The sequence below is a fragment of the Anopheles aquasalis genome, chromosome 3, assembly GCF_943734665.1.
Source record: "Anopheles aquasalis chromosome 3, idAnoAquaMG_Q_19, whole genome shotgun sequence".
Lineage (NCBI taxonomy): Eukaryota > Metazoa > Arthropoda > Insecta > Diptera > Culicidae > Anopheles > Anopheles aquasalis.
In genome coordinates this window covers 64,412,194-64,426,096 of record NC_064878.1, presented here as the reverse complement: position 1 = coordinate 64,426,096, position 13,903 = coordinate 64,412,194, and the positions used below count along the sequence as shown (strand labels likewise).

Sequence of the window (13,903 nt, the reverse complement as noted above, 5' to 3'; positions counted from 1 at the left end):
CAGATAAGTAAACAGTGGCTTGCGTGCCTGACGTATGGAATGACGTTTACCATCCTAGGCCAACTAGATGCGGCTTAGTATGTTCCAGTACCAAGAACCTCCTCCATGGGACTGACATTGAAAGGCCAAAGCCGTGACCTTCGGTCAACAGATAACCCGAGATCGCCGAGGAACTTACTCATTTTCTGTGAATTCTATGTGCTATTTAGATTCAGTTTTATTAATGATCACTTGCTCTGGCTCCTACAGCTCACACCGAATACCGTACATGTTCCGTTGGTCGTAGACGTAATCACCGTCATCGGCTATCAATTCAATATCGGCAGCCCCTAGGTCAATCAAATTTCTGCACTTCACTTCCGTGTGTTGGATGCCAAGATGCTGGAGCTTGAACAGCCGGAGGACTTGCGGGTCAATCGTCCATAGGTCAATGCCGTGTAGTAACAAAGTGTTCAAGCTTCCCAAGGTTGCCAGTGGGCTCAAATTCGGGTCAACGAAGCGGTTGTAGGATAGATCCAGTACACCAAAGCGCTTCAATCCGTGTATTGAGAACGTTCCGAAATCCAGCTTGGATATGTGATTGTGACGAAGATTGAGGTTGTTGAGCGATAACAGGCCAGCGAAACATCCCATCGGCAGCATGGAAATATCGTTGGTGGCTAGATTGAGTGCACGAAGACGCTCAAGCCCGGTGAAGGTTGTGTTGGTCAGTTGGACCTTGTTGCCGGACAAATCGAGCCAGTCTAGGTTTAGGAGTTTGGTAAACACTCCGTCCGGAACGTTGGTGATGCGGTTGGCCGATAAATCTAGCTCGCTTAGCTGCGTCAAGTCTGTGAAAATGTTACTCGCTGCCGGCGTGAAGGACAAATTCATTCGAGACATGTTGAGTGTTGCCAGCATCGGTAGATGGCGGAAGAAGTCAAAGCTCGGTAGTGGTACGTTTCCGGAAATGTTCAGTTCCTGCACACCGTCGAACGCCTTCGGATCGGTGGTAGACAGCATGCTGTACTGTAATTCATTCCGCTCGATACTGTCGTCGCCTTCTATGAAATTGGCGTTATAGTAAAAACATTTGGGCAAGTGAACGGCACAGGACAAGTGTAACCTAAGTACCACTGGGAAGCGAATAGAAGAAACACACAAATGGACTTGAACTGCACTGAACACGAGCAGAGAGATAACGATGACGGCCGCTGGAGCCATTCTGATTGCGAGTACTACTGATTGATGTTGGCAGCTGGGGACTCGCTTTTTATTCGATTCGATTAGCCTCGATCAAGCCTGTTTTTTTTTTATCTGTTTAACAAACTAGGTGGACTAATCTACGAACCAGAAGGCTCTCGGGAAGGAAGGCTCTCGGGAACAGTGTGGGACTCACACCCACTAAACCACTCGCCACGCGCTGCTCAATAGCACTTGCTTCTAGAAATACGAAATGCAATAATGAACGGAATCGTTCCGCAGAACGCCCGAGGGGAACGGCCACGTGGGCACGTGGAAACCAAATTAAAAACGGCTTTTTCAAAACGATTTTAAAAATGCTTCGTTAGAGCCCCGTTGACACAGAACATTTTCTCGCTCCTGTTAAGCTGCTTCTACACGACAAACGAATGCGTCGCGACGATTTTTGCTCACTCTGAGCAAAAGTCTTCGCGAAAACGTGTGTTCTTCGACAAAACTCCGCCAGAGGGCCTTTTTTATTTGAAGTGACAGCTTTGACAGCAGTGTTCGTTCGTTCGCGATGCTTTCGCTCCCTACACGAGCATTCATGTGTTCGCGATCAAGTTTTCGCGCATTTGTATGGGGATGACGTAAAAATACACGTCGTCGCGAACCATTCGCTGAACATTCGCTCTCGTTTAGACGCAACTTGAGAATCGTTTCACCGTCTAGAGGCCCTGTGACAGGAGAAAATTTGTATGGCGCGCGTGGATTTTTATAAAAAAAATCCTTTCTGAACAAAAATCCTTAAAAGGAGAGATCATTTCTCTTAGTTTCTACGAAAAAGGATTTTGTTGATAAGCTTGATAGGCCGCGAGCACTTCCAGAACCCTCAACGCTAAAGACCGACTGCTGGATAAAAAGATGAGAGATTGCCTTGTTTGGTTTGCATTAAATCACCGCGGAATCCATTCAAACGGCACTCCTTCATCTTGCCCGCTCTACCGACACTTCCGCGATGAGAAGCTCCTAATTCACATCTCTGGAAGAATAATGAAACCGCATCTGGAACTAGGGATCCCTGTCCCTGGCGCCTTGTACCGAGATGTGTAGCAGCCGTGGTAGCCATCATGTACGAGCGAAAAGCCGTCCGGGACCAAAACTTTACTAACGAGCTTCATCCTTCCTCCTCGGCTTTCCTTCGCCCAGCTAACAGTTTCCGTTTCCGTGCCATGTCCTCGTTGTATTTCTGTGAGCAAGACTCGTGCCTTGTGGTACACGTTTCACTGCCCTGCACGGCACCCTTCTTGGTGTCTAGTGAGTTTTATTAAGCTGGATTTCTCATATTGGGCAGGGCATTTATTCAGATCAATTGCATGCCTTTAAATTCGTCTCGCTGTAGATCGCTTCGACGAGAAGCAAATAGCGAAAAACGAAACGAAAACTCTAATCTAAAGATCTGCTTTTTTTATTCCACCTTGATTTGTCGTACAGCTCCTGCTTCTCTGGGCTACTGTATCGTGTAGTATCATCATTTGCCGGATCACCGCATTGCCCAAAAGTCATTGACTCTTTCTCGTGTCTAACCAACCCTTTCCGGATGTTGGGAGTGGGTGGAGGATCCTGTCTGTCTGGCCGTCTGACCGTCTGGGCGTCACACGATGTTCTCGCTTTATTATGTCCACATCGCAAAGTCCTCCTCTAATGCTTGCGGAAACAGCTCGTGTTGCAGTTGCTAACAAAACTGGGAAGATAAAATCGTAAAAAAAGTCGAGGTCTTTATGTGCTCTGCTGGAAGAAGAGAGTTCCCGTGTTTTAGATTCTTGTTCTGGGTTGGAATGGGTTTGGAAATGAATGAAAAACGCGGTTCACCGCGGTTGGTGGAGCTCAAGGATTGTCGTTAAACAAAGCGCAGGCTACACGCAAGACGCGCTCGTTGCTCTTTAGAACCTCGTCAGTCCCCCATAATGTGCCCAAAGCATTCCAGTCGGGATCGGAATGCCTACTATGTTTGTACTTCACGCATAACTACCAGACATTCCATTCAAAGCCTACTAGGAAAGCATACTGTTGGCTTCCAACTCCTGACGTATCCTATCGAGGCAGTTACAGTGCAGTGTGTTTTATTGTTTCGCGGGGTCTCGTGAAGCTGTAAATTTTGAACGTATTTTTCTTATCATTCTCACCAGAAACAAGTAACACTTCGACCGTGAACCCACTGGATGATCAGCTGGCTCAACACGCAATCTCTCTCGCTCTCTCTCTCTCTCTCTCTCTCTCTCTCTCTCTCTCTCTCTCTCTCAACACTTTGCTTAACGGACTAGCGACTTGACTTATGTATTTATAGTAATGCTCCCGGCGCCGGTTAGTGTTCACATCTATCATTATCACACACTAAACAGAAACTCGACACCCCCCCCCCCCCCCCCCGCATCTGGAACTCCAGCATGTTAGGTTCGAAAAGGGAGATGCCTGGACGGCACTGAAAAACCAAATAAGCAAATCCGCCTACGGTGCCGGAGTCGGAGAGGGTTTGAAAAGAAGGCGCGCGAGGATCCGCGTAACCCCGCATGTCGCCGGACCGAGGTTTGTTATCATTCTCCTGTCAGCCCTACTGTCACACAGTGTGGGGACGGACTCGCTTGCGTTCCATTCCGGAAGCAGCAGCACCAGAAGCAGGGGGCGTGCAAACGGAAATAGTTGACTCTCTCGCTTACTCTTCCGTGGAATGGCGCTGCCCATGATGCTGCTGTCGGCTCCTGGTGCCCTGTGAGGAGATGGTCTGTGCGCACACATCCTTCACCTTCACCTGCGTTATGCTTCGAATATTCTCGCATTCCAGGTCCAGGCTAGAGGATGAAGGTACGCAGTCAAACCCAGAACCCAGAAATATGCTGAAAGACGAATGAAATTTTGAATGAAAATATTTCTTCCTCCAAGTGGCACCACCACTCCAATCTATCTCCAGGTGAAACAAAAGGAAAGGGACACACGGGCACACGCGTGGCTGTCCAGGTGTCAGATCAAGCACCTCGGAGTGCAGGCAGGCCGACGTCAACGCCAGTACCAGCAGCACCAGCGGACCATCAGAAAATGTCAGAAGCCACCTGAATGAATCTCAAATGCTCCATAACCTCCTTCCTTCCTTCTATCCCACAAAGACACACGGTGGCGAACGGTGGAGTGATAAGAAGGCGGAATGAGGGATAGGAACATTGGCACGGAGGCTGTCGCTTTTCCCGAGCGCTAGGAGCGGTAAAGGGCTACGAGGTATTTTTTAATTGGAATCCATTGTCATCTGTCACTCTGGCAGTCGGATGGTTGGGTGGCTAGCTGGGTGGCTGGCGAGCAATGGATGGCCGGCGGATGGATGGGCAGTTGATTATGGGATGGACCTCGGGCCGGGAAGAGAAGCGGCTGGAACTGATTTGGTGCACGTTCTCTACGTTCCCCATTCTCTCGGGCGATTCTGCGGAACGATTCCGTTCATTATTGCATTCCATATTTCCGGAAGCAGGTGCTATTGAGCAGCGTACCGCACCGCCAATGGTGTTCAATGGATTGGTCTTTTGCTGCCCGATTGCCGCTGGTGAGCGTTAAGAGGGTGGTTTATGTTGATTGGTGGTTGGCAAGGGTTTTGTTCATTCCCGTTTTAGGTGTAACGCCTACTGATGTTTCTTTTGCAACAGTTTTTCAGTTGAAAGTAAGCTAGAAAAGTGACAGCTGAGTTTTAAAATTGATTTCCATTTTTAATTTTCATTAATAATTCCGAAGCATAAATTCTTAAGCTGATCGGTGTGAGATTTGAAAAAAGTAGTACCATACTAGTATACTTTAGATAATCACCCAATATCGCAAAGAAAACCTACGTTAATCTAGTGAAACAAATGATTTACGAGATGCTTAGGCGCACAAACAAACGGCATTACTACACTCTAGCTACCAATGTGCCTATTACCATTCGCTCGTTAGTGACTTCCCCCTGGTCCCTTTGCTCACCCATCTTCGGTCCCGGGAAGTTTCGTGGAAAGCAGCTGAAAACTTTCGCACAACTTCCATGTCCGTCGTGTGTCTGAAACCGTCAAGCACACGAACGCTCCACATACACAGGTACAGGCATAAACGATCCAACCGGTTGATCCCATAAATTTGTCAAAAGCCCAAAATCACAGGCCCGCATCAACAGCAGCACCAGAAGCAGCAACAGAAGCAGCCGAGTTGTGGCCGATTTATTATTATGGTTCTGGTCGGTTGCCGTGCCTCCCTCGCAGACGCAACAACAGGTACGCACAGGGACGAATGGCTGTTGATCGGCCGCGAGGCGAGACCAACCCTCCGGCCATTACGCACCGGCTCCACGCCACCACGTTTGCCGGCCGGCGAATGAGTGCCGCTTGGCCCCTTTTCGGCAGGAAAACTCGGTACGATTTTCCCGATTTTCACTCTCGCTGGAAACGGTTCGTGTAGCGGTGACTCTCACTTTCGCGTGGCGTAGCGAAAGGACTCGTCGGGGGTTCTCAGGACATTTTTTCTTGGCGAGCCCATCGGAGCACGGGACTCGGTGTTCTTAAGAGATGTTTGAGAAAAAAGGGAAAAGAGAGGACGATCTTTGAACGAAATCCTGTCCAGCATCACGTAACGCAACCGGTCAAAGTAGACATACGAGCAGATTTGACGATTCTTCTTTTGAAAAGAATCTTTTTCGCTTGGTAGGCCTTGGTTCAACGACGATGCCATCGTTTCGGTTCGTTCCTTCGGTCGTTCGGTCGTGATCAGCGTAACTCACTGGCTCCCCCGTGGAAAACAAGGACGACGAATCCTGTGAGTTCCGACAGGAGGGACACTCTCGCCGTCGATCGAAGCTCGGTCAGTTCCACCGAAACCGTACAGTCGTCCGGAAGCTGTAACCGCTGTGCTTTCAGTTCACCGTCTGCTGTGAAGGAAAAGTGGTGCTGTTGTGACGCGACGAAGCCCCTTAAGGGCAAGTAGGTTACCAGCGCCGTGCGTGTGTGGGTGTGTGTGTTTGGTTCTGTGTTTGTGGTTCTAAGTTGATTTTGGGTAGCATTGGGCTCGTTTTAAAGTGTAGATAAAGAGATATCGAGAGGAAGTTTTATTTTGTTGCCAAAAAGGAAGTTCCTATGTTCCCCATTTGCCAACTGCACAGCTCACTGCGGTGCAAGAAATGCACTCTTTGATTGCAAAGAAAAGCGCACTGGATGCTCCTTTAATACGTTGCAAGATTTTTGTACGGAATTTTGAATGTAATTTTGTCATTCTACTACTCATTTTAACACCCTTTTTAATCATAAAAGAGACGCTATTTACCTTGTTGTAGGTGCTATGCGCTTGCACTCTACCAATGCACTGACCGGAAAAATCACTTGGTTCTGTTATTAATTGGATTCCCTACACCGCGTTCTTTTTTTGCCACAATAGTTATTCCACTACGAATCTCTTTAGTGAAATCGCTTGCATTGCACTAAACTGTGACCCTTTGCGGCACTAATTCCTCTTTAAACACACCCACAGACACATAGCAGAGTGCGACATAAATTGCATCCAAAAAAAGAAAAGGAGGAAGCTCACGAAAGGAAGAGAGCAGTGAAAACGAACGAACGAACGTGAAGCTTGCGAAATGAAGTGTCGCTAGTGGGGGGAGATGCTTGTCGTGTGAGCGTGGCCCCCGTGGCCATTCAAAAGCCGTGCGTGCATCCATCGTTCGGTGAGGGGTGAGTGGTTGACTTCGCAGCATTCGCTAAAGGATAGAACACCGTGCATAAGAGTTAAGGTGGAAGAGGAGAAGGAAAAAAGGTTGGACTGTAACGCCGGCTGGCTGGTGGTTCCAGCTCAACGCCCTCGAGAGAGTGAGAGAGTGTCAACGAGAGTGACAGCCACGGAGGACATCGCGAACGCGACTAGTTCGCACCACTAGCACCCTTTTCTGCTCATCATCCGTTGTTGTAGTAGGCCGGTGAGTATGGTTTTATTCACACATCTACACATGCACAGTGTGCATGGTGTTGTCACCAGGGGCACAGAATCGTCCATCTGTTTTGCGAGAAACATGGCGACGTAGGTCCGCTGGGGGGGGGGGGGGGGCTGCCAGCAAAGTGAAGGGGTTCTGTAACGCGAAGGACCACTCAGCGAGTTTTGCTGAGCTGTGCAGCAGCCGGATGCATCCGGCTCGTAGGCGGCTCAACGATGAGGATGCCTCTCTTCTTCTCCTTCTCTTTCCCTATTCTTTTTTTTGTCATTCAACCGCGGGACCTACACGCGGAACGGTAAAGTGGTGCACACGGCTCTAACCTTTCACTTTTCGCGCAAACCCCCCCGGGGCTGGTGGTGGTGGTTGGAGGGACCTGGAGGGAGAGCAGCAGAATCAGCAGAAAAGAAACCCCCTCGGGGCGTGGGCCCGGGACCGGGTAACCGGTCAAGGGTGCTCGAGATGGAACATTCCCGGAAGGATGTGTGGAGAAGGACGTTGACGGAGCGGGCCGTTGGGCCGCTGGGCCGCTCGTAAAGCTCGGGGTTTGTAATCATAATAATGGACATGATAGTCCCGCGAGAGAAAAGGGAGCCACCGTCGCCGGTGGAGGTTGAGAAATGGGGGAACCGCTTCAAAAGAAAAATATCTCAACATTGCTCGCCGCGCGTCACGTGGAGGGCGCATGCGATGGAGGCGCCAACCTTTTTCGCTTTCGCTCGCACTCGGATGCTGCTGCTGCTTTGAAAGGCAGTGTCCTCCCCACTAACGTTTGTGTGCATTGTAAAGGATGAAAAAATGGGGTGGGATTTGATGCTAGTAGCTGACTGCACGTTCGATGCACTTTTGCATCTCAAGAGCACCGTGTGGGCTGGTTGGTTTTTGCTAACAAAAACCGACCGTAGCGAGTTCAAACTGCCACCCAAGCGGATTCCCCCCCCCCCCTTCCCCCCTTTTAAGGTCATGTGACTATCTATCGTGGCTTTTAATTACTGGAAAAGCATTCGCGGGCATTCTTTATCCTTTTATGTTGGTCCCTTTTTTTTAATAGTTTTTTTTTCGGAGGTTTGCCGTTGGGCCACCTCAGGCCTTATCGTCAATTCACCCCCACCCGGTTGGGCGGTGGAGGGTAAATCCAACGTACGGTGATCACAACCCTCTATTCACCTTCATTCAAGATTATCTCGAATTTTTGGGGGGCCGCATTAATTTAGCGTCGCAGCCCAACTCTCGAACCCGGCCCAAGGGCCAATTGCGCCCATATGGTCAGGCCAGACGTGCCAAGAGGCCTTTGCCGTGGCCTCTAGACGCGAAACGAAGGCCAAGGATGCCAATCAAGAAGAGAGGGAGCAGAGTTGTGGTGTGCGTTTGCGAAGGTATTTCGGTAAGGTCAGGCTGCCAACACTCTGCCATTCTCTCTCTCTCTATCGATCGGAGGACGAGGTACGGGCGTAAAAAAACGCTCGCCAAAAAGGAACGGAAAAGCACGAAATGAAAGCTTCGTTCTGATGCTACACCTTCTTCTTCTTCTTCACCGGTGCTGCTAGTGCTGCTGGAAAAGTATGAATTTTCCACCTCACAAGGCGGAAAACCACTCGGGAGGGTGGTGACGAACAAACGAAACGAAACGTTGGCCAATGGGTTGTTTCTTCCACTCTGCCGCTTGCGCTCTGCCCCTTGCCTCTGCTGCCTAATGCTGCCACCAATCCTTGGTAAAGCTTAGGTGGCCACAAACACCGCACAGCACCGCTTGAGGCCCAGCGACAGGGCCACACGGGATTGTTTGGATTTCAAAATTTTAAGAACCAAAAGCAAGGTTCCCATTTTTTTACGCTTTTCTCCTCTTGGAGCACCAAACTGCAAACAAAGAGTTCCTCGTGTGTGCGAGGAAGGGAAAGCGTACATAAGCGGTACCGAGAGGGGGGGGGGGGGGGGTTCTGTTCATCCTGGTCACGTTCACGCCGTGCGCCAACGAAAGACAACGACGTGCGCCCTTCACATGGATTAGTTAGTTGGAAGAAATGCAAAAAAAAACAACCAACCAACAACCGGGAACGAGCGAACGGGAGAGGATAAGCAGTAAGTCTCCACTTACATCCCTTGTTTACCGTGTGTCGTTTGGGACCGGGGGACCGTTGGCTTGGTTGGTTTGTGACGCATCCCTTACAATGGACAGCCAGTATCGTCCCCATCAACCCTTAATCCCTGTAGCTGCCAAGCTGCTTCATAATGGAGCGCACGCATCCACCCTGAACTGAGCCGACATTATTACCGTGCACATTACCTGCCGCCGGATGAGCTGCTGTTCCTAATGGTGTTGGTACGTACGTTCGATTGAGTTTCCTGCATGGTCCGGGATTTTTGCGGGGAGTGCAAATGGAGGCGCCTGGTGCCTTACCGTTTGGAAGAAAAAATAAACCCAATAAAAAGCCCAAATTGAGGACCATTTTACACCGGAAAAGGGAAGCGTACTGGTGTGTACAGTATTGGCGCTAATTTGCTGCGATATGAAGCGATGAAGCTCGTTAGCTTTCTGCACCCTCTGCGTTGGAACTGCGGTAATGACTGCGTTACACCAGACCTTTCGTAGGTTTCTGGGTGTGTTCGGGGAGTTTAATTACGAAAGTCATTGTTGCCTGGACATCGCCTGCTGCCGGGAATGGACCAGCACTGCAGCTCCTCGAAGAGACTGCTCTCTGTGTGAGTACCGAGGGATGGCAATTGGCTTAACGATAACGGCAACGAGCTGTTTCATCTGCTACAAGTGGCTATCGGCTATCTGGACGGACGGGACGGTGCCTTGGAATGGCTGGGCTTGCCTTGTGTCTCGGAAGATCGGCACGGTGCACGGATCAGACGAGATCAAGCACCATTACCGTGTGCCACCGGTGTAATGTGATGATTTCTATCTTTGCTTCCCTTTGCTGGGGAAGTCGAACGATACCAGCACTTTACGCAGTGACAAGGCAGTAAAAAGATACAAATTTTACATCCCAAGCACCCTGGCACCCTCTTTCATCCCTCCCGAGATGCTCCTTTAACAGACGGAATGAGCTTGAGCGCCTTGCGTTTCAATTACGCATCGGTTGGATAAGCTTTCGATGGGCACTCGCGCCAGGAGTGGCGAAAAGTGTCATCTCATCGGATACACCCTTAAGATGCGGTCCGGTGTAATGAAACGAACCGAGGGGAACGCATCCCCAAAAAAGGGGCCAAGGATCATTAATTAAGCGGGGCGACAACAGTTCCAGGAAGTTGTCGGTCTCGGTTTTGTCGAAACCATTTCGCAAAGCTCCTCAGTTTTGGTTCTACCGGCGTAACGTGCTATCGAAGGTTAACCATCGCGACCATCTCGACGTCGAGACTGGCGACAAACAAGCGACGATAACGCCAGCCACCTGCCAGCAGCTGCTGCTCCTTTGCCCGATCGAGCGTTGATTCGAGCATAAAGGCAAAGGCGTTCTCCCTCTTTACCCCGCTTGATGATACACTACTGATAGGCTTGATGCTGGTGCCCTTTTGAACCACCGAGAAGCATCAGAAGGTCGATCTCGATTGTAAATTTGCAAAGAATTATATAAACATTAACCAGCAGCACGAGCTACAGGGCGATGATAAAAGAAACTGAGCTTACAGACCTTTTCGAACGAAGCGTTTTGATCGTTTATCGTGAATATATTTTGTGATGTGGCCCCGTTTTTTGAGTGACGCAAAACGGTTTTCTCGCAATTTAGAATTGCAGATTGCTCCAGGGCACCAACGACGATGATGATGCTGATGATGGTCGAGAACAATTTGCGTGAAAATCGCTTTCACCTCGCGACCTCTACGGTGAGTTGCCTTCGGTCGTTGGTGCCACTTTTGTGTTGTTGATCCGCACCGTATGTCCCGGAGTTGAACCAAAAACATACACAAAAACCACAAGCAAATGAATGAGTTGATGGCTTGATGTTGTTCGTTGCAAGAGCCGCATTTCGTCGATTGTGGTGTTGGTCTAATCCCTCCTCCTCAGAGAAGCAAAAAGAAAATTCGCTCGTAGAAAAGTTCGCTTCCAAATACTGTTCCGTAGCTACTGCGCCAGGTATGGCTGCATCGGAGAGACACAGCAATGGGCACCAACAGAGGTGGCCACACTGTAGCAGCCGGGCAGGAAGATTGGAAAATTTACATTTAAATGAAAACAACATCGGGATTACTTCTCATCCTCGTCGCTGCACCCGGGTTTCGGTTCACTTTCCGTTCGAACACTTGTTTCGATCATCTTTACCGTCTCGTTCTTCTTCCTTCTCACACCTTGTGTTGTGTCAGTTGGGAGTTTGGCGGCGAGGTTCAAACATCGTCGAACGGTGTTCCGTGTTGCAGCTGCACCCCAGGAGCACCTCTCGCGACGCGGTCTCTGCTTTAATTGTGATCCATCGGGATTAACCGGAACATGCTACATTCATTACGGTTAGCTCTTCGACTCCCTAGCCTCGCAGTGGTTGCCGTTGTTGATTGTCGACCACGGAACTGGCACGGTCAAAGGATTATCACGATTCGCGCAAAACTGGATGGCAGCTCCGGTGCTACTACTGCTTTTAATCCTCCATACCGTGGTCAGAGTTTCTGGGCACTCGTCGCAACGGACATCAATTACCAGCGGACAATTGGAGCACGTTTGTGCCATTGAGAGGTGATGGTGGTACAGGATTGAGGTCAGCGGCTTAGCGATCGTTCAGTTATTGTCTTTAGTGTCTCAAGAGGTCGGTGCTCATGGTGCCTTCACCGGAAAGCCTGAGCTTTCTTTCCGGATTGAGTATTTTTAATAAACTTTTACGCCATTTTGCAGACGGCCAGCTGGTGTTGCTGCCAGTGAAAGGAAGAAGCTCTCTCTCTCTCAGCCTCTCAAATCGCCAATCGTCGTCGTCGTCGTCGTCGACGCCGTGCGCTACAATTTGAAAATTTAATTTATCGCAAGCGAACAGCCACAATGGCGAGCACGTACCGCGTGGCTCTCAGGACCCTGGCTTGGCCGATCCCCGGCCGGGTTAAGCTGCAGCAACTGTGCGAACCTGGTGCGCACCAAAGCGAGACCACGAGACACCGAGGGCCGCCCCTTGGTAATGATTTACAATCGCATTTAAGGATTGCCGGTCGAGGGCGGCCGTTCGGTACCGATCGCAGCGGTTAAAGCTGGCTCACAGCAGGAGCAGCCCCAGGGGTAGCAGCAGCTGGGACCTAACCCAATCGTCGTACGCTTCTTGGAAAACATAATTCTCACCCATCGCGTGGTGCTTCGGGAGATATAGTGAAGGTAAAACGAGCAAATGATGATTCCCGGGGTCCGTCTCACTCCTGCTCAGGACCGCATTTCTGGTTCGCCGAGCATCCAGCACACGGTCACTTGCGTGTCTTACGATTACGGTCCTCGTGGTGCTGCTTGTGTGAGGTTATTTGCATAAATTGGAGCCACAATACCGGATGGTTGGAACAGTTGGATGAGCCTATTTGCGCCCGGATGCGCGTTGTTTCTGCTAATTCCGACAGCTTCCCCCGCCAAACGGTGATGATGATGATGATGATATGGGACGATGGGAGTTGATACGCCGGTTTTTGGGTTGCCAAGCGCCTCCGGTGGGGTCGGTTGGTTATCAATCACGCGTACGAAGCAGCAGTTTGATTGATGGGCATCTGGGCGCGCACCACAATTGCAAACATGGCGCATGTTTGGTCAACAAATTAGTGAGGCAACTGTGGACAGCATAAACCAAACCGTCGTTGGTTCAACAAACATACAAACGGAGAGTAAGAAATGAAATGATTTTCAATATTTGTTTCGATGGTTAGCAAACGTGCGAGGTGCATTTGTTTCGCGGAAAAAAACTTCACAGTAACCTTCTGCAAACAACTAACATCACCACTGCACCATTACACTGCAAACTCAAAGCAAAGAGAGGGATTTTTCCAATTTTACACCGCACGAAATTGCAAATCATTCTCTGCAAAGCATTTCATTATCGGCGCTTACTATTAAACCTGTCACAAGCGGTTCACTCTGGACATTTCCAATTCCCTTTCAGGGTTGGTGCCAGGTTTTTCTATTTGCAGCATGCCGTTTGTTGGACTCTCGTGTTCGTCGGATTAACGACTGCAGAAGAGAGTGACTGTTCGGGCGAGAGAGAGAGAGAAAGAGAATGGAACTCGTATTCATTTCCAAGCTCAGGCCTGTGAGGCCAGTGAGCAGCATAAGTCGAATAAATGGGATTCTGCGGTTTTGCTGGAGGCACAAGGCACTGGGCCATAAGCTCGCCACCGGCACGGGTTATGCAACATTGGAGGAAGTTGCTGGCCGCCGCTTCCGCCACATCCTTTTTTGTCCTTCTGTTTCCCCCATCCTCTGTCCATGTTAGTCATCGTACTGCTTGTGCTTAATTCCACGCCAGACGAGGTTGAATCGTTTGCTTAGGTTGGTTGGTTGGTTGGCTGATGGTGTGGTTTGCCCATTTGCTATTGCCATTCATTGCTATCCGCGTCCGCAAGTTTTCCCTTTTTTATTGTTTGTTTGCACAAGACAGGAATAGATGTAGAGGTGTTTCGTCGTTCCGTTATTCCGTTGCCCATTTTGCATCATTTGCGTTGGCTCTTGCGGGGGAGTCAAGTGGCTTTGTTGGATCGCATTTTGAGACAGATCGCTTTCTTTCTTTTTCTGTGGGTGGAAAGCGATAGATGGACTTGGAAGTTTGTAAAAAAGATTTTCATTTTTTACAGAAGTTAAGACCT

At 49.6% G+C, this 13,903-nt stretch overlaps 2 protein-coding genes across 4 annotated transcripts in view; one reads left to right on the top strand and one right to left on the bottom strand.

The window, feature by feature from the left end:
* Positions 1-243: 243 nt before the first annotated feature.
* On the bottom strand, positions 244-1,209 carry LOC126576039 (insulin-like growth factor-binding protein complex acid labile subunit). Its single transcript, XM_050237113.1, has one exon. The coding sequence runs from the start codon at positions 1,201-1,203 to the stop codon at positions 244-246; it is 960 nt and encodes a 319-aa protein (XP_050093070.1). The 5' UTR covers positions 1,204-1,209.
* Positions 1,210-6,040: 4,831 nt separating this feature from the next.
* Positions 6,041-13,903, top strand: part of LOC126577721 (uncharacterized) — a 47,708-nt gene continuing 39,845 nt past the window's right edge. For 2 of the 3 annotated variants that reach the window (XM_050239581.1, XM_050239578.1), the window contains exons 1-2: positions 6,057-6,176; positions 6,691-7,132. The gene's annotated coding sequence lies outside the window, so the exon portion shown is untranslated. Of the gene's footprint in view, positions 6,177-6,690; positions 7,133-13,903 lie in introns of all 3 variants that reach the window. The other variant, XM_050239579.1, reaches the window with a different exon arrangement.